Source organism: Neltuma alba, unplaced genomic scaffold (assembly GCF_004799145.2).
Source record: "Neltuma alba isolate B1F8T4 unplaced genomic scaffold, ASM479914v2 tig00004432_pilon, whole genome shotgun sequence".
Classification (NCBI taxonomy): Eukaryota; Viridiplantae; Streptophyta; class Magnoliopsida; order Fabales; family Fabaceae; genus Neltuma; species Neltuma alba.
In genome coordinates, this window is record NW_021633704.1 from 104,766 (window position 1) to 124,770 (window position 20,005).

General features: G+C 34.0%; 2 protein-coding genes and 1 long non-coding RNA gene across 6 annotated transcripts; 2 read left to right on the forward strand and 1 right to left on the reverse strand.

Annotated features, from left to right (window-relative positions):
* The first annotated feature begins 7,463 nt into the window (after positions 1–7,463).
* Positions 7,464–10,059, forward strand: LOC114744692 (quinone oxidoreductase PIG3-like). Of its 2 annotated transcripts, none has more exons than XM_028932861.1 (6): positions 7,464–7,727; positions 8,193–8,372; positions 8,783–8,864; positions 8,952–9,059; positions 9,235–9,393; positions 9,692–10,059. In XM_028932861.1, the coding sequence occupies exons 1-6, from the start codon at positions 7,476–7,478 to the stop codon at positions 9,946–9,948; spliced, it is 1,038 nt and encodes a 345-aa protein (XP_028788694.1). In that variant the 5' UTR covers positions 7,464–7,475; the 3' UTR covers positions 9,949–10,059. The 2 variants fall into 2 exon arrangements, with proteins under 2 accessions (XP_028788694.1, XP_028788695.1); XM_028932862.1 differs by having other exon boundaries at positions 9,752–10,059.
* Positions 10,060–10,091: 32 nt separating this feature from the next.
* LOC114744698 (uncharacterized) lies at positions 10,092–12,678 on the forward strand. 3 transcript variants are annotated; one of them, XR_003740136.1, is made up of 4 exons: positions 10,092–10,546; positions 11,731–11,776; positions 11,895–12,107; positions 12,249–12,678. It is a non-coding gene; the product is annotated as an uncharacterized LOC114744698 (long non-coding RNA). The 3 variants fall into 3 exon arrangements; XR_003740135.1 differs by having other exon boundaries at positions 11,731–12,107; XR_003740134.1 differs by lacking the exon at positions 10,092–10,546 and having other exon boundaries at positions 10,556–12,107.
* A 504-nt stretch (positions 12,679–13,182) lies between these two features.
* LOC114744725 (probable disease resistance protein At4g27220) lies at positions 13,183–16,116 on the reverse strand. Its single transcript, XM_028932896.1, has one exon. It carries the CDS (start codon positions 16,114–16,116, stop codon positions 13,183–13,185), a length of 2,934 nt encoding a protein of 977 aa, XP_028788729.1.
* Positions 16,117–20,005: the final 3,889 nt, after the last annotated feature.

Sequence of the window (20,005 nt, forward strand, 5' to 3'; positions counted from 1 at the left end):
ATAAAAATCAAACGAATTCTTATATTAAAAACTAAAAATAGTATGTGGGATTGAATTTGATGCTTACCGAGATAAGCATGTGGCGTTGTTTCTGAGACAAGATTCGGCTAATGGGAATAAATATTGTAACCTGGAACCAATAAGAGTTGATCCAGTTGATAAGGAGTCGGTTCATAATCCATAAAGTCATGAGTTCGAATCCTGCTGCCGATGTGAGGACCTTGTTGGTGGACGATCTGTAAATACCTCTATAAACATTCTTTGAGTCTGAAGGCATATCCTGATTCTAATAAGCTCTCAGATCCAACTCATCTAAACTTTACTACTCCCTCCGTTCCTTATTATAAGAGACATTTGATGCTTATGACATGTTCCTATATATAAGAGACACTTAAAAGTTGTCTCTACTTTTTTGTGTTGATTTCCTATTTTACCCATATTTATTGTCTCTAACTCACACTCTCTCTCCTTCCCACTTCTCTTTCTTTTAATAATTTACTATTATTCTCTCTCATGTTCTCTCTCCTTATTAATGAGGGTATTTTTGGGAAATTATACTTTTTACACATTGATTGTTCTTAACTAATTTTAACTGTTTTTTTGATCAACGTAATTCGGTTATTCGTCTCTTATAATAAGGAACGGAGGGAGTATATTGTAACCTGGAGGCCATTTTGGTAACAGAGGTTGGTGCCTTGATATGGGGAAAAGAGCCTTAAAAGCTGGGATAAATGAAGCTCCATATCCATTTATGGAACCCCATTCCAATACTGCCACCCGTTATAGAAAAGCATCAGAGGCCAGATAAGAAATTCATGATCAAATAACAATCTTCTCGCTTTAAGCATGGGGCCCTCTTAGCACGTTGGGGCATCATCAAAGGCATCAAGTCATCAACACAGATTACAATAAAGGCGCATAAAAGGCAATCGGGACAGAGAACACGTTCTCACCACTGTTGGCCAGTCCATAACAGTCATCACCAAGGTCAGTAATGCTGGTCCATACATTGGGCGTTAGTGCTGTATCCCTGTCCTCTTGTCCTTATCCATTGCTTTTCTGTTTGTGTTTGGCTCAAAAGGGAGATTTAAATGGAGAAGAAGGAAAGAAAGGAGAAAGATTTAAATATTATTTCTAATTTTTAATATAAGATTTTATTTAATTTTTATTTTAGTTCTAAATATAAGATTTTAATCTATTTTGTCTCTTATATTTATTTATTTTCTTTTAAGATAGTCCTTTTAATAATAGTAATTCTAATCAATAAACTTGATTTATAAGAATATTTTAGAAAAAATAATATTTATTTGTTACAAATAAATATTTTAATTTATTTTATTAATTTACTCAAATTAATCAATTAGTTTTTATATTTAAGATTAAAAATAGTATTTTCTTATTTGAATTGATAATGGGAGAGGAGAGGGGCTTTTTTACCGAAATACGATAAACAGTAAAAGTTTTTACCAAAATACTGCACTTTTAAAACTATTTACCAATATACTACACTTAAAATTGTTCTTGGCAAGAACGATTTTCAAATTACATACAAGTCGTTCTTGGCGTGAACGATTTCACTTTTTTTTTTAATTTTAAATGAAAAAGTGAAATCGTTCTTGGCGTGAACAATTTCAAAAATCGTTCATACCAAGAACGATTTCACTTTTTCTTGTTCACCCCCTGCGTCTGAATTGCTGCCAATTAATTCTCGTTCAACATGCCCTAGTTGTGTTGATTATCGAGATAGGGTTGCTCGCGACCAGCGTAACATTTTACTTGCACTTAGAGAACAACGTTTTAATGTAAACCCTCAGCTTGCTCCACCAACAATTGAGTTGCCTCGGCCACAAATTCCTCGTGATAGACCAAGCAAGCGACGAGGTGGTTACTTGTCTACCCAACCTATAATTGAAAACGAAAATGCAAGGGAACAGGAACCTCCAATTTTTACTCAGGCTTCTGACATATCACTGTCACCATCATCCCCCTTCATCTCTATCGATCCTACACAACTTGAGTCTCATTACATGGCACCCTCATTATCATCCCCTTCCAACTCAGCCAATCCTTCTCAATTTCAACCATTCATGACTTTATTAGATAATCCTGCATTATTTTCAGCTGAATACAATGCTTCTACTTTTGAACATGGTGGACCATCAAATGAAGCATTTGTCACTCCTCGACAATCTATACATTTAAATGAATCACCCTGGTTTGATTTGAACACGCCAACTACACAAACAAATGAAACATTTGAAGCTCAAGAAATTGACATACAACAACAACGCCCACAACGTATGAGAAGAAGGCCAAGATGTGGTACTGGAAGTCACTATCAGTAAGGTGGATAATTTTTTCTTTATAAACTTAAACTTTATTTATTACTTTTTATTTTAATCTTATACTTATTTCACAATTAGTTTTAACATCATTATAACATTTTTCTCTCATTATATAGTCATGATTTTGTCATTCAAATGATTGATAAATCATTATACTAATCATTTTAATCAGGAGAGAAGGGGAGAAGTCATTCAACAGCAGATGAAGTTTTGAAGTTGTTCACTAGAAGAATGATTTTCATTCACCTCATGCACATCAAGGACAGATTATGAAGAAGTCGTTCACCAGATAAATGACTTTAAAAATTATTCACCTGAAGACCGATTTTAAATGTAATATATTAGTAAATACTTTTAAAAGTGCAGCATATTGATGTATAATTTTATAATTTGTAGTATTTTGGTAAAAAAGCCTGTCGTGTGGTATTTGTTCGGTTTGACAAGAAATCAAGTATTGGGCATGGGTCTTTTATGCCTGTAATAATAATGTAGTCTTACAACTTAATTGCTACAATTAAAAATTTACAATCAAAACATAACTTTTTTTGTTACGTACTGTTTGGTATGAGATAGATAAAAAGAAGAGGAAATGATAGAAAATTTCATCAAGCTCTATTTGAAAAAAAAATTAAAAAAAACTGGGGTTTTCAAATTTTAATCCAATATAAGTCAGATGAAGTAAAATTTACTATATATGTTATATAGCCTTACTGGAGCATCATCAGGGATTCTTATTTTTGCATGCAAGAGTGAAATCGTTCTTGGCGTGAACGATTTCTAAAATCGTTCACGCCAAGAACGATTTCACTTTTTGATTTAAGAAAAAATTTAAAAGTGAAATCGTTCACGCCAAGAACGATTTCTGAAATCGTTCACGCAAAGAACGACTTGTGTATAATTTCAAAATCGTTCTTACCAAGAACGATTTTAAGTGTAGCATATTGGTAAATAGTTTTAAAAGTGTAGCATTTCGGTAAAAAGTTTTACTATTTATCGTATTTTGGTAAAAAAGCCGAGGAGAGGAGATGAATTTTTTATGACATGATATATGATATAATCTAATAAGAGTGTACCAGTGACCATCATTTTCCCGTGTAATGTGAGATTCAGAAGAATAATATGAAAATACAAAATAAGCTAAGATATTATATTTTTCTCCTCCATTTTGGCAGCAGAGGTTACGAGGGCAGAGGAAGAAAAATTTTAAATTCCCTCTTAAAAACTTCAGAAACCCAAACAAGAGCAATATCTCCCCCGCTTCTCTCCTCTCCCATCACTGCATACCCGGTCCCTGGATTCTGCACAGTGCACCGAGGGCTTCTCTCGATATCCTATTTTCTTTTCAATTTTTTCCCTATTTTCTTCTCTCATATAAACAAGTAAACCGACTTTTCCTTTTATTTTTTCCCCCTAATTTTCTTTTCTCTCCCATTTTCTCTTGATCCTAGAGTTCTCCTGCAACATCTCATGTAATTATATCCATATACGCAATAAAAATACTTTATTTAAAAATTTATATGTATTTCTAACATTCCAAACATGTTATAATTTCAAAATATTTTTCTAACATAAAGAAATAAACTATTAAAGTCTTGTAGTTGTGGCAAATAAAAATATAATATAACATGTGTTTAAGAAGTATAGAAGTCTTTATGGTTCACTCTATCAGTGTCTTTTCTTGATTCATATTAGATCCTTCACCTGAAAATGTTAATACAAGTGATGAGATCTAACGTTTCAGTAACTATTAAAATTCTAACCTATACAAACAAACCATATATGGCAAATAAAAATCTGATTATATGTGTATATATGTATTTGTGTATAAAAATCACAGATTTATACATTTAACTCAATTTTATTTTTAATTCAACAATATAATAACATCATTTTCCAGTATAATGCAATATGCATTATCCCTTATATCACCATCCATCCTTATACCATTAACTGGAGCCATATACTAACACATAATTTACTAGGAACTAATCCATTTTACTGCATTATTCCAAACTCACCAAAACTGGAGATATATTTGGCCAAAAATATAAAGCTCAAGTTCATACCATAGCACCTCCTTTTGCGAATAAAATAAGGAGGTGTCACATGTCTCACAGCTCTAATGAATTTCTAGCCAAAGAAAAACACGAAAGAATGAGCATTGACAAGTGCTATCTACTATGTACCGAGCGATGGCATATTACGTGGTAATTTTATATCCATGCAAATCTTTTTCTATCCTTAGCGCCACAATGCAAATGTCATATGCAAATAATATTATATCATAAGTACGCCCTCTATATTATTAAAAATAAGATAACAATAAAATTTATGTATTAATAACTATCAATACATTTAAATATTAATAATAATTAATAGCAATAAATATTAACAAATTAAAATAACATATGAAAACATTTATTAGAAAAGTCATAATACATACATATATTTCAATATGGTATAATAAAAATTAGTAAATCTATAACATAATCATACACAGTTCACATGTACATAAAAGAATTTTCAGAATTATCTACTACTCTTTAACTTACAAATAATCACAATACTCCAAAATTCTCAATAAGAGTCTACAAAATTGCACACAAATATTTATTAATAAACTCAAAATTATTCCAAAACTACTCTAAAATTCTAAGACTACCATCTAAATTAAAATTACAAAAATATATTAACTCTCCTAGATCTAGCTATTTAATAATAGATATAATATTATTTGCGAATAAAATTTTTTCATACCAAACAATATTTAAATTTAATAACTTAAGTATATATATTTTTTGCCCAAAATCAAAATACTTCACATTATAATTTTATTTATTATAGTCTCATTTAAAATTTTCCTCAAACTATACAACTTCTATGAATTATAAATAAACCTAAACTTTATTTAATTTCATAAAATTCTCAATTTATAATTTTTTAAATTTTCAAAAATTATTTCAACTATATATATTTGACTTATTCAATATTCCAACCAATTAAAACCTTAGTAATACATTAAATAACTCAAATAAATTATTTAACTTAAATTTAATAGGTAAAAACATTTTGTATGTCTTGAATGACAAATTTTTCAACTAAAATCTTAATTTAAAATTCTCAAACTATCAAGGAACAAATATAAACTGATTAAATTTTTTTAACAATGTATCTTTAAATTTCTACGATCATATATTGTCAAAACTCTATATTTATTTCATACTTAGATATTAAAATTTTCTCTAAACATTATAATGATACTAATAATATAATGCTCTAAATATATAGAAAATACTCATAAAGAAAATTTAATAAAAAAATATAGCTGTGTATCTAAATGATTTTTAAAACTTATATTACCCTTTAAAACACTAATAATTCTGCTTCTCTCACGCTCTCTCTTCCTGCGCCCTGCTCGGCTTTTGTCTCCTGCTCTTCATTTTATTCTATTTTCGTTTATCTTCCAACCACCCAGTCTCCATTTTTTCTTCTTTATCTACAACTCCTCTCCAAAATTCTTTCTTCCATTTAATACAATTCGGTGGAAAAGATGGTTTTTTTTAAATAAAATATTATTTTATTTATATATATTTTATTATAATTTTTTTCCTCAAAAGTATGTTACATCTTCCATTTTCCCTTGATGCTAGAGTTGTCGGCCTCTTTTCCATTCTAATGCTCTGCCCTCGCTTCACGTTGTTGTAATAAACAAACAACACGTTTTTCTCTGCGCTCCGGAATTTGAAATAACAGCGCAACAATGAGAACCGGAGAAAGAGAAAGAAGGAATCGGTTGCCTTGCCGTGCACTCTGCTACCATGCTCCTTTCATATTAACCTTGGATGACGCTTGGCTCTGCCATCGAAACACAATTAAGAAAATAGAATTCATTTGTCCTCATCTCTATTAATCCCAACGGAGTGTATTGAGGAAAAGATCTCAATTAAATCTAATTAAAATATTTATATTTATATTTATATTTTTAATAAATTTCTATTCAAATCAAGAGGTCCAATTAGATTTTTGAATAAAAAGAAAAGTTAGAGTGGATATAGATCTCATTTTGATTTTAATTATTTCAACATGATTTAATTGACTCTATTGCTTTGTTTTTACCTTTTAGCTTGTTTGTTTATTTTTGCTTATGCTTTTTTTTTTCCTTACTATTTTTGCCCATTTACCAATTATTTTGGACAATCAAATTACCACTTTTCATAATCAAACAATTGCAAATTCCTTCTTCTCTGCGTGATTTGATTAAAGTTATGCAGATTATATTTACATTTGTTATTAAAAGAGAATTAAGTGAATTTTATTTTATTTTTTAAATACGAAATGTATTTTTAATTGCCTATCCTCGCACTTACCCTTCAATTTTTATTTAACGCGAGACTTAGAAAGCTTGTACATTTTACATACTTTGGTACCAAAGGGACCAAGTAAGATCATTTATCCATAATGTATAGGGAGAGAAGAAGGAACATGACTGAAGTCCCAGTGAAATTGTTAATTGAACTGAGAGCACCGGTGGCCATGAGAAAACGGAGATACGCCATTTGGTTAATTAAGAAATAGCACACCATTAATGCACAACGCTATCTAGAAAGGGGCCAGCAAATTTAAATATTGGGACTCAATGCGGTGATATACACATTACACATACATAGATATAATAGTAGTTCGGTGCTAAATATAAGAACTAATTAACTAATTTGAATATATTAAAAAAAATAACTAAGTTAATTATTTGTAATAAATATATATTGTCTTTATCTTTACTAATCAATTATTAGTTAGAATTAGAATTATTACAAAGATTATTTTAAAAATATATAAAATAAAAAATAAAATAAAAATCAAACTAGTTTTTATATTAACAACAGACTTATCCTGTACTAATTAATCATGTCTCTCTGGCTCTTCGTTCATGTTAACGTACATTTAACAAGTAGCATGAAATGGCCCCTCTTGACTGTTTCATCCCAAGCTCTTCCCTACAGTAAGAGGCACAATCTTGCATTCCATTCCTACAAAAATAATATAAAAAAGAAAGCTTTGCGTGTGCGTAAGACAGAGGGGGTGGGGAATTCCATTGCTGAGGGTGTAGTCTGTTTTGGTGCGACACAAGCAATGAAGGCGGTGGTGATCACTAGACCAGGTGACCCAGAAGTGCTTCAGGTACGGGATGTGGCAGAACCATTAATTAAGGACCATGAGGTCCTCATAAAGGTTGCTGCCTCTGCTTTGAACCGTGCCGATACCTTCCACCGCAAAGGCTTATATGAGCTTCCAAGCGGTGACGCCCCCTTTCTGGGTATGGAATGCTCTGGCACCATTGAAGCCCTCGGTAAAAATGTTACCCGCTGGAAAATTGGTGACAAGGTACATTTTAATTTTCACTTGGAACTTCATTTGTGTTCTTGTTAAATTGACAATAATCTATGAAGCAAGACACTTCTAAAATAGGGTCGGATCATCCCATATACTAGATTGTAGTGCTTATTTGATGATAAGCTGGGACTTCCTTAGTGGGATCGAAGATAAAATGTCGTTAATGCGTCATCTCTGAAGGGACTGATTCGGGTTGTTCATGGTAGTGATGAGTTGCACTCAATTGACTCTTCATTGATGCATAAATACCATGGGTAATTCCTGTGTTTTCATATTTGCTAAGGTAAATCAGATTTACTAATGTAAATGATGTAATTTGAGAAATCACCGTGTGTCTAAGCTTCTTGATAGAACGATTGAAGCTGAGTCTTGTATACAGAATTCTGTTATAAATATATGTGCAAGACTTGTTGATATGTGCGAAGAGCCTTGTGATTCTTTGTTGTTTTTCTGCAGGTATGTGCTTTACTCCATTGGGGAGGGTATGCAGAGAAGGTAGCTGTTCCAGTAGAACAAGTTCTCCCTATCCCACCTGGTGTCTCTTTGGAGGATGCTGCTAGCCTGCCTGAGGTGGCATGCACTGTTTGGTCAACGGTTTTTATGACCAGTCGACTATCAGCTGGGGAGACATTCTTGGTAACTAATTGTGCCCAGCCCAAAGTAGTTTTTGAATGAATGATTGCATCATATGGCATTGGAAAACTGGGGATGAGTGGGGAATGTTGTAAATACCATGAATGTTTCTGATTTTCAGCATGTAAGGTTAAATTCTTATGATCAAATATCAGAATGAGCTGCTTATATATATATATATCTATATATATATGTATGTATATGTATAGCTAATATATATATAGATAGCCAAGTCTCCATAGTGCTGTCATTCGTGCCAAGTTTTCCTTTAAATAGTCTAAGGACTAGTAATCATCATAGCATGTTTGGATTTTGTTTAGAACATATCTTGGCGGATTATATTGAAATTGACATGCTAAATAAATCAATTTATAGTAGTCATTAGGACTTGACCCAATGACTGAAATGGTTAGGTTCATGGGGGTTCCAGTGGAATTGGTACATTTGCTATCCAAATGGCTAAATTTCAAGGAGCAAAAGTCTTCACTACGGCAGGTCCGACTCTGCTTCTGTTTTGTCTTATATCTTATTACACATGTTGAGTTTTGCATATACTCATGAATCTTAATAATTAAATTTCAGGAAATGAAGAAAAACTAGTTGCTTGTAAAAATCTCGGAGCAGATGTTGTTATCAATTACAAGACAGAGGACTTCGTTGCTCGAGTAAAGGAAGAAACTGGCGGGAAAGGTATATCACCTTTTTTTTTTGCATTTTTCTATATCAAATAGAAAAACTATTGAAGCTTTTGCATTTAGCCCAACTTTTTTAATCTTTTTCTTTACATTCTTGTTCTTTATCTACGAAGGTTACTTCCCTCGTGCTTGTTATGGAGAAGATTGAATACTGAAGTTACCAATTGCAGGTGTTGATGTCATTCTGGATCACATGGGAGCATCCTACCTGCAGCGAAACCTGGACAGCTTAAACTCTGATGGAAGGCTTTTCCTTATCAGCATAATGGGTGGGGCTGTAGGAGAAGTAAATCTGAATAGTTTGCTCACAAGGCGCCTCACAGTACAGGGTATGGTCCAAAATCTTCCATTGTTATGTTATATGGGCATCAAATCCTTTGGACCTGCATAGGTCATTATAAGCTCAATTCTAAGAATTTTCTCTGAGTATCACCTCAGCTTCGTTAGAGTATTCTTCCCCATAATATTATTCCTTATTCAGCATTTTTTTAAATATCACTTTAGCCTTACAAGATTCTCCTGCTTTCTAGGCAAGGAAAGTCATGGATATAAAGGTCATAGATGATTACCATAATTTGATTTCTTTGTTTGTTGCATAACATGTATCTCTTTATCAAATCTATATAGCAAGTTGTATTGTCAACAAACTGCAAACAGTACCGTTTCATGTGGTGATTTTGAACACAGCTGCTCGCTTGAGATTCAGAAGTCCGGAAAAGAAAGCAGAGATTATTAGAGAGGTGGAGAAAAATGTGTGGCCTGCCATTGCTTCAGGGAAGGTGAAGCCTGTTGTGTATAGGTACTTCCCATTATCTGAAGCATCAGAAGCTCATCGACTCATGGAAACCAGCAAGCATATTGGAAAGATATTGCTCCGACCATGAATTTGTTAAACATAAATGTTTGAGCTTATGGTCCCTACTTGTCACATAAACTAATCCCTTTTTATTTTTATTTTTCATGTCGGAACATCATCTCCTATGTGACGGAATATTTTTAATTTTGAATTGGTTTCTTTTTTCCTGAAAAAAAATAATAATTTGTACAAAATATATATTCACTAAAGGTCTAATAAAACTTTGGCACGGAAAAAAAGGTCTAATAAAAATATAAAATTAGCACGGGCATTGTTTTAAACAAACGTAAAGTATCCCGATCAGAGAAAACCGAGACGTCGTATGGCAATCAGGACGGCGTGATTGTTGTTGAGGAGACGACACTGTATTATTTTGCCATGATGCGTGCGGAGGAACACAAGTAACGCTGCTAGGAAGTTCTGCCTTCGGCGAGTGACTTTCCAGCGACAGAGGCGACGAGGTCCTCATCAGAATAACAGTAACCGCGCTGAATCGAGCCGATAGCCTTCAGAGGAAAGGTTCGTGTCCACCCCCCAGAGGTGCGTGCCCTTACCCAGGAACGGGGTGTTCCGGAAGTGTTGAAGCCGTTGGCAAAAAAGTTTCCAGGTGGAAAATCGGTGGCCAGGTACTTAACATTAATTCTTCTGAGTTTTGGGTTTGCAAGGTAGTGATATATCTTTAATCTACTTTTTTTTTGAGAAAATGATGAGATGCGAAACATATCAAGGGAACATTGCATCCCAGGTGCCTGGTTGTTGGGTCTCTCAAAAATGGAAAGTTATTCTATTGCTTGTTGTGATACCTTCGCCGTTTCCGTGAATGATGGACCTTTCTTAGTTGGAAACAAGCAGAGCATATGCCTTTCATAGGAATAACCTTTGTGTGTTTTTATGCTATAGTACGCTTAATTTGATAGCTTATTAAATAAGACAATACGTTTAACCTCAGTGATGACTGATGATCGAATATATGGTTATTGGGTTCCTTTATGTTCCTTTGATCAGCATTAACCTCAAGGTTCTGTTTTACTGAGGTGGTGGAGACCTGTTAGTCGTGTAGTGTATGAATAAATTAAAACTGATTTAATAAATAGATGGGGTTTATAGGTATGTACTCTTCTTGGTGGAGGGGTTTATGCTAATAAAATGGTAGTTCCTGCTGGGCTAGTTCTCTCCGTTCCACCTGCAGTTTCTCTGAAGGATGCAGCTGCTTTTCCTGGGGTTGCATGTACTGTGTGGTCTAATGTTTTTATGATGAGCCGGCTATTCAAAGGAGAAACGTTCTTAGTAAATTTTGAGTCTAATAATTAATCTATGAAGAGAAAATTATATTTTTAGTTAACATTCAAAAACTGTGTTGTTTTGAACCAAGTCATTGGATGCAGCATATCTTGTGACTCCCATCTTGTTAATTCTTACTACTCTGAACGAAGCTATGCAGCGTACCAGTACCTTTTTGTATTCTTCTGTTTAATTAACTCTTGTTTGGGTTAGTAGTATACATAGAACTTAGCAACTCGGGTGTTACGTTTGGTCTTCACCATTAATTAGGGAATGCAAGACATGCTTGAATTAGTTTTAAGACTCGCAAGGATGTAAATATAATATTGGATAACATCCATTCATAACTTGAAATATCTTCTATCAATGTATCTATACTTCCTGGAGTATCTTTGCAAAATTATAGATTGCTCAAGGTACAGGTAAATGGCCTGGATTTGTTTTCGTCGGCAGTGCTGTATGACCTTTCTGGAGTCTGTAGTTGTGACTTAATAATGGTTTATGCTAACTTGAATCCTTCAATTCTCAGGTACATGGCGTCTCTGGTGGAATTGGTATATTTGCCATTCAGACAGGTGAAGATCATGGAGTAACAGTATTTGTCACAGCTGGTCCAGTAGTTTTTATACAACTTTTTTCTTGAAAATTAACCTTTATACAACTTTTTCCCTGGAAATTAACTACCTTCAATAGATCCGTTAAAACTGGCCCGTCTCATGGAGCTAACCATGCATCTCTTTGATTGAAACTTCTGAGTAGTGCTTGCCAAGCACTCATTTTTTGAATATGGATTAGCAAACAGTGAAGAGAAATTAGCTTTCTGCAAGGATCTTGGTGCTGATGCATGCATCAATTACAAAACAGCGGACTTTGTTGCGAGGGTAGAGGAAGAAACAGGTGGTCAAGGTATCATCGTGGGTGATTTAATTCATTTCCCAACATAACTTCAATCTCATATCATTATGCTGCTGTTGCTTTATGAACTATGCACTTTGTCTGGGTTTATAGATGAGCCTGAGTTATATCACATGGTCAATTTCTATGCAGGTGCTGGCTTGGGAAACAAAAACAATGGATAAGAATGTGTGACCAGCAATGAATTATTGCCAGTGGTGTACAAATCATTTCCTCTCTCTGAAGCGGCAGAGGCTCATCGGCTAATGGAAAGCGGCAAACATATTGGGAAGACAGCTTCTTCCATGAACCTGAACAAGCCATTCCAACCCAAGCTCTTGACATTGTGACCTCTTTCTATCTATGATCGAGGAGACTAGTGCCGTGCACATAAGAATTTGTAATGCTTATAGCTACATGGTGGTTTTTTAAAAAATAAAGCATCCCGTAATGAATTGATTCTGTACGATACAGCAAATGTAACTACTGTATCCATGAGGATTCTCTTAGGTGATTTTATGTGCAGAAGATGATGGAGTTGTGCATATTCAAGAAAGAATGGAGTGCTGCTATTGACTTAAAAAAATGAAAATGAAAATTAAAGATATTTTATCAAAGATTTCAAGAACTCCAAGGATATTTTTATCTGCACTAGTTTCTCTTTTCCTTCATAACCAACATGACTCTTGAATGCACAATTTGTTTACGAGCTAGGCCATTCGCTTTATGGGTTAAATTGTCAAATTCCATCTTGGGTTTTAACTTCATTTGATCTTTGACTCTGGTTCAATGTTTTCCCCTTTTACTAAATCTAAGTCCACAAACATGAAACTCATACTAGTATCACCACAAATTATGTTAGGAAATGTCTATATAGAACTTGAACTGGACGCAATAAAATTAGTAAAATAAATATATCCTGACCATATAGAGCATTTTTTTTTATCATTATTTTGAAAGAATACTCCTTTTTGATGAGGCATTATTGTACAAAGTCATATAAAGTATTAACTCCTTATGCTAGGAAAGTTTTGAAGTTCTAGCAACAAAATTACTAAAACAAATCACTCATGATCATCAGGTCTTCTTATCTATCACTCGTACTTGTCAATCTAATTTCAATAAGGAAAGGTTGCAGGGCATTTTTAAAATCAGGTTGATCCCACTCTAATGAGTTCCACCATGTTCTGGTTGCTTTGATTTCTTCAAGAGCAGGCGTTGTTAACGGATCAAGAGGAAGCCTTTTTAAGGCTTCACAGGATGCTATTTCAAGACTTCTCAAAGAAGGGCAGATAATGGTTCCATCATATATACTCATCAAAAGGGGCATGAATTTCAGTTTCATCCTCTTCAACTTCGGAAACTCAATTCCAAAATTATTACCTCCCATGAAATCTCCCTCTTCTTCTTGCATCACATACTCCATACCAGTACAACTGCGGACACTAATTTCTTCTAGATTCTTAAGTTGAAGTAAAATCTGCCCTGAGAATAGAGTCTTCAGTTTTGGACAGTATTCCACAGTAATGCTCTTCAAGCTCATAAGAGTGCCAGGTCTCACTACGTCCCTACATATCATCTTCAAGTTTCCTAGAACTAAAAGTTCCATCCTTTCTAACATGGATAAAGTATTTTCCTCTTCCTCTGACTCAATTATGCATACGATGTCATCGCACCACCTGATTTTACAGGATTTCAATTGTGTCACATTCACTAGGCACATGCTTAGATTCTTAATATCAGCACAGTCATCCAAATGCAGCTCTAAGGTATTTGGTGGTAGAGAAACTGGATTTCCTCTTAGAACAAATCTTCCACTAAAAGCTAAGCTTCTCTCTTCACAAAACTGTACTTGGGGCTGCCCAATTGTTATCCTGAACTTATCCAGCTGAACCCAATGATCAGATTTGGCATATTGATCAAACACATCTGTATTCCACAAGTCTAGTTCAAGAGAAGACAGATTTGAGGAAATGACTTCTTCTATGGAAGCTCCACCGCTAATTGCTTTGACTGTCATTGATCCCCACAAGCTACCACAACCACCTATCAGCAAGTCTTCCAAAAGGGTGTATTTGGATATTAATCCAAATGGGAAGATTTCAATTCCAGTCTTGGAAAGGTTTAAGCGTCTCAAGTTTCCCAAATTTTGCATCCCATTTGGAAGTTCTTTCATCCTTGGAGAGCAGGAGAGGTCAAGGACCATCAGCTTATTCAATTTTGCTAAAGAAGGAACTGTTGATAAATTCCAACAGTTACTCAATAACAAAGCAGATAGATTCTCTAAATTAGAGACCGAGTTAGGCAAGAAATCAATCCCAGTATAGGAGAGATCCAGAACTTTCAGAAACTGCATATTTTCGAAGAATTCATGGGATATATTTTCAGAAAATGAGTTGAATTGCAACAACAGGGAAGTAAGTCTAGGGCACATGAGGTTGTAATTGAAGGGAATATATTTCAAGTCATTTCTCATAAGTGAGACCCTTTGAACATCTTCTGCCCATTCCTCCATCCATTGATGTTTTGTCATTCTAGTCCCCGCTTTACTTATGCAGTGAGGGCTCGTTCTCATGATTGTAATAGCCATATCTCTGATCAAATCGTGCATTCTAACGAATTCCACCGCATTTTGAGTTAGACCTTCTAACAAGCACGCATGTTTTAATTCATTCAATATCATTTTCCCCCTCCTCTTGATTGCAGCCATTCTTCCAACATAACCCAATAAACCTTCCCACATCCAATATTCCATCAGCTCATTAGTATCAATTTGATGACTTTCAGGGTATAAAGCACAAAAGAGGAAACAAGACCTGCTTGTGTCATCCTTTAGCTTGGCATAGCTAAATCTCAAATGTGCAAAGACTGCTTCTTCCATCCTTTCAATATTCGCTGTCGAGGCTCTTAACTCATCTAATGCACACTCCCACTCTGATACATCAGCAGCATTTCTTAAGGCTCGTCCTACTGTGACAATAGCAAGAGGCAAACCTCCGCACTCTCTTGTCACCTCCTTTGCAATCACCTCTACTTCTGCGGAATTTGACACTACTGGTCCAACTTTATACCTTAAGAGATCCCATGCCTCATCATCTTGAAGGGCCTTCACTTCCACGTCCTCATCTGTTTCCATACCTCGACAAACGCTCAACAATCGCGTTGTGATCACCAACTTGCAACCATTTTCGACTGTTGGTATCGGTATTCCAACCGTTTCAAGAGAGAAAGGCTCCCATAAATCATCCAGAATCAGTGCATATTTCCTCCTCCTGTTTAAAGCCTCAAATAGCTTGGCTGCTCTAGTAACATCATCATCAATCATCGAAAGATCTAAATCCAGCTTCTCTCCAATACCCTTCTGTAGTTTTGCAAGACTTGGCCCTTTTGGTGCAGAAACCCACATGACAAGATCAAAATCTCTCCCTTCTAAAAGACGATTGTTGATTTCTGTCATGATAGTTGTTTTGCCCACTCCTCCCATCCCATAAACTCCAATCCTTTTCACACTCTCTCGTGATAAGCATTCCAAGATCCTCGTTAAACTCTTCAACGTTGTGGCACACTCCATTAATGGAGATGCAGGAAGAGTGTACCCTACCTTAGGCAAGTTTTCAGCCACCGAATCATCCAAAAACTGACCCTTGTCAAGAAGCTCTTTAACCTCACTGATCTTCTCTTCTACTACTTCTCCGAATTTTATTCGTGAACAAACAAAGTTGAAGGAACATCCATTGTTATTCTCCGTGAGGCTGCTCACTTGAATTTTAACTCGATCAACACTTTTTATCCATAGCTTCACCTCTTCCCGTGGATTCATCCCTTTTCCCAGCCACATTTGATCTAGTTTAGTGTTCACATCTGATTTCCGAGCATCTAGCTGTTCCACTAAATCTTTTAGCTTGTTCAAATTCTTTCTTGGTTTTCTAAGATGCCTACACTGTCGTTCAAGCGATTGTTGCAGTGAGTTCTGAGAGAACAAGCAGCTCAGGATGCTTGCTAAAGATCCAACAACATCCATAATCAGTTGCAGACAATTCAAGAAGCATGAAACCTCGGGACCAGTATATAGCAAGGAGCTAAGGAATCATGTTTGTGTTAAAGCATGTTCTGCATTTTTAGCATCGACTGGATAAATGGGTCCTAAGTACACGAAGGTAAATATTCTTGGGAATGATCATTAAGAATCCTAGATGAACGAAACGTGAGCAAGCTCAGCTTTAAGCTTACTTGAGAACGTGATGTTGATTGTTGAAGAACATATCGAACAAGTTGCAGCAAATGGGTTGAACTTATCACTGGGCAGCTGTGCTTCGATTCTGAAATTTTCGTTAGCTTTCCTTTTAAAATATCTATCCCAGTCTAGTCGTCCAAACAGACTTTTCAAAACGTTGACTTCCAATCCCAATTTACCCACCATAGAAATTATAAGAGTAAACTAATACAAAGTTTATATAAGTATTGGATTTAATATATTTAAATTTACATGAAAAAATCAAATAAAAGGGAAAATCTTAAAAAGAATGGTTTTTTTTTGGGCGGGGGGGGGGTTGTTGGGGGTGCGGAGCATCAAGCATGCAACGTAAAACGAATAAAAGTTGTTCATATTTTGCGAATTCTTCTAAACAGAATGGTTTTAACAATTTTTTGACCAACAGCTTCAGCGAAATTAAACTATTGAGAAGTTACTAACATCACCAATCAACAATTTTATATAAAATCGCATGCAGTTATTTGTTTGTAATTTAAAAATAAATAAATAATTTTTGCTCTTAATATACATTGTTTTATCCCTTTGGATGTAAGAAGCTTAGTTAAGGAAAGTGGAATGCATTTCTGTGTTTTATAGGGGTTTGGATGGCTGAACCGTGATATTATTCATTCACAAGAAAAGATCAAGTACTTGATCTATATAAATTGCAAAGTGGTTTCCTGGCTAGTTGTTTATAGTAAGGAAAAATATAAAAGAAAATATTTAGCTGCCCTTTATCTTTAAAATTCAATATTAATAAAGAAGAATAGAAAAGTTGCGTTGGCCCCAAATAAAAAAGCAAAGGCAAGGTCAGTCAATAATAAAAAAAATTATGATAAAAAAAGTTCTCTATTAAATCATTGGATTTTTTTTTTCCTATGAAACTCAGGTGCAGTGTAAGGAAACTATTCAATTTTTTAGGATTAAAAAAAAGTAAAAAGTGCTTAATGTGTAAGTGTAAGAAAACGTTAATTTAATAAATAATAAATGAATATTTGATTTAATATTGATATAAATAATTAAAGGGTTAAAGTGCGCCCAGCACCCCGAACTTAGTACTGGGAAAACGGGCCGGTCCGGCCCTGCAGGGCCGGCCCGTGACGGCTCGGGCTTAAACGGGCCGGCCCGTTTAAGCCCGAGTTTCAAAAATAAGTCATTTTTCAAGCCCGCCGTGAGATGATGGGCTCGGGCTAGCCCGCGGGTTTCTGGTCTTTTTAATTAAAATAATTATTTTTATTTTTTTTGTATCTTTTATCAAATAATAAAAATGAAACAATAAAATTACTAATAAAAAGTATAAATATAAATAAAATTGAGTCACAATATAAACATTATTATGTCTAAACATTATTACAGTATAATAAAGTCTATTGAATAAACAAACTAAATAGAGACAGATATAAACAACTAAATAAGCATTAAGTTCAGTAGATAATTACAATGCGGATGATCTAGTTTGATTATAAATAATTAACAAAAAGTTTAACTAACAAACATAGTATACATAAAGAATAATCATTTATCATACGACAAAAAGAAAAGAGTCCATCATTCTTAGTTCTAAATTTGTTTCTACTATAAAAATGATATAGATCTTTATTTTAGTTTAAAAGATTTTTGATCAATTATATTTCAAGTATAAAAAATATGGGAGAATGATAAATAAAAACTGTAAAAATTATAGATACAGTATTTTAATAGGTTTTGACAACTTATAAATAACAATATATTTTTATGAATACCTAGTTTTAAATTTTGCAATTTTCATGTTTTTTTGGTTATTTTTCCCACAGCTATAGTGTTCTTTTTTTTCTTTTTGTGAATGCTATCTATGTGAGCTACCAAGATAAGTAAAACTAGAGTATGCTATGTTTAAAATGTTAGGGTTTTCTTTTTTAAGTTAAGAAAAAAAGACAGAAATTAAAAAAAAATAATTTGGCGGGCCTAAACGGGCCGGCCCGTTTATTTTTCGGCCCTACAGGGCTGGCCCTTTTAAGTCCGACTTCCCTTTCAAGGCTCCAAAATATAAACCCGGCCCTCGACTTAAATGGGCTTAAACGGGCCGGTCCGACGGGCTCGGCCCGTTTTCCCGGCTCTACCCGAACTATTTATCAAAGTGCGTTCAGTGGCCCAAAGTAATTTTGGGTGCATCCAGTGTCCTAAACTAATTAAAATGGTGCATCCATATCCCAGGCTAACAGAAATGTTATGTTTAACTATTACTTTCCTGACTCAGCTTAAAGTTGACCTCAAATATTCTACATGATAGACACATGGGCACCCGATGTGTATTATTCTTACTCAAAAGTCAATTTATTTAGAAGAAGAGGAAGGAAATAAATTCAATTTTGAGTAAGAATAATACATATCAAATGTCCATATGTCTACCATTTAGAATATTTGGGGTCAACTTTAAGCTGAGTTAGGAAAGTAACAGTTAAACATAACATTTCTGTTAGCCTGAGATATGGACGCACCATTTTAATTAGTTTAGAACACTGGATACATCCAAAATTACTTTAGGCTAGAGCCAGGAAAACGGGCCGAGCCTGTTTAGGCCCTGAAATTATGAGGGTCGGGTTTGATATTTTTCTCTTAAAATGAGAAATAAGCCCTGGAGGGCTGGCCCTGGAGAGCTGAAGGCTTAAAAGGGCCGGCCCTGGAAGGCCGCAGGCCAGCCCTTTTAAGCCCTTTTATAATTTTTTTATTTTTTAAATTTTTTATATAATATTAATGTTATTAATTTTTTACATTGTTAATAATATTTCAAATATTTAGTTATTATTATCATTTTAAAATTAAATTTAGTTTTAGACAATAATTTATCCAATTAAATTTTTAAAAAATGGATTAATTTGGACTTTAATAATGATTTGATTTATATTATATGCGTTGATATTTTTAAACTATATATATATTTGGTAATAGAATATTTTTATACTTATATGACTTGTGATTCTATAATTTGAATTAGAAATTCATGAGTTTCAACAACAATGTTTCTCACATTAAAGTAAAATAATAGTTAGATTGCAAAATTTAAAAATAAAATTCTTATAAAGAAGAAAAACTTGATATTTTTGTTACGAAAGAAAAACATACTTATAAAGAAAAGTAATTAATTATAGTGATGATGAAGTTTCAAAAGATTAATGATAGTGTTTATTTATTGCACAATTATATTATAGATAAAACTTTTAGATGTTGTTATCTTGTTAATGAATGTTTTAGATGTTCTTACATGTTGATGAATATTTATATATGATGATATTTTATATTTGTGACTTAATTTTATTCATATTTATGTCTTTTATTAATAATTTTATTGGTTTATTTTTATATTTTTATAAAAAAAATATGATAAATATAAAAAATAGTATTTTTTCTCAAACGGACCAAAAGCCCGCGGGCAGGCTCTGGCCCTGTAACTTAAGGACCGGGCCTAGCAAATTGGGATATTTTTAAAATTTCAGCCCTGGAGGGCCGGTCCTTTTAAACCCGTCAGCCTTGAAGGGCCGGCCCTGATTCCCAGCTCTACTTTAAGCCACTGGACGTACCTGAGTAAATAATTCAGGGTCCTGGGTGCACCTTAGCGCATAATTAAATTGACTATTACCTAATTTTGTATGGGAAAAAACAAGAATAAGAAGAAGATATA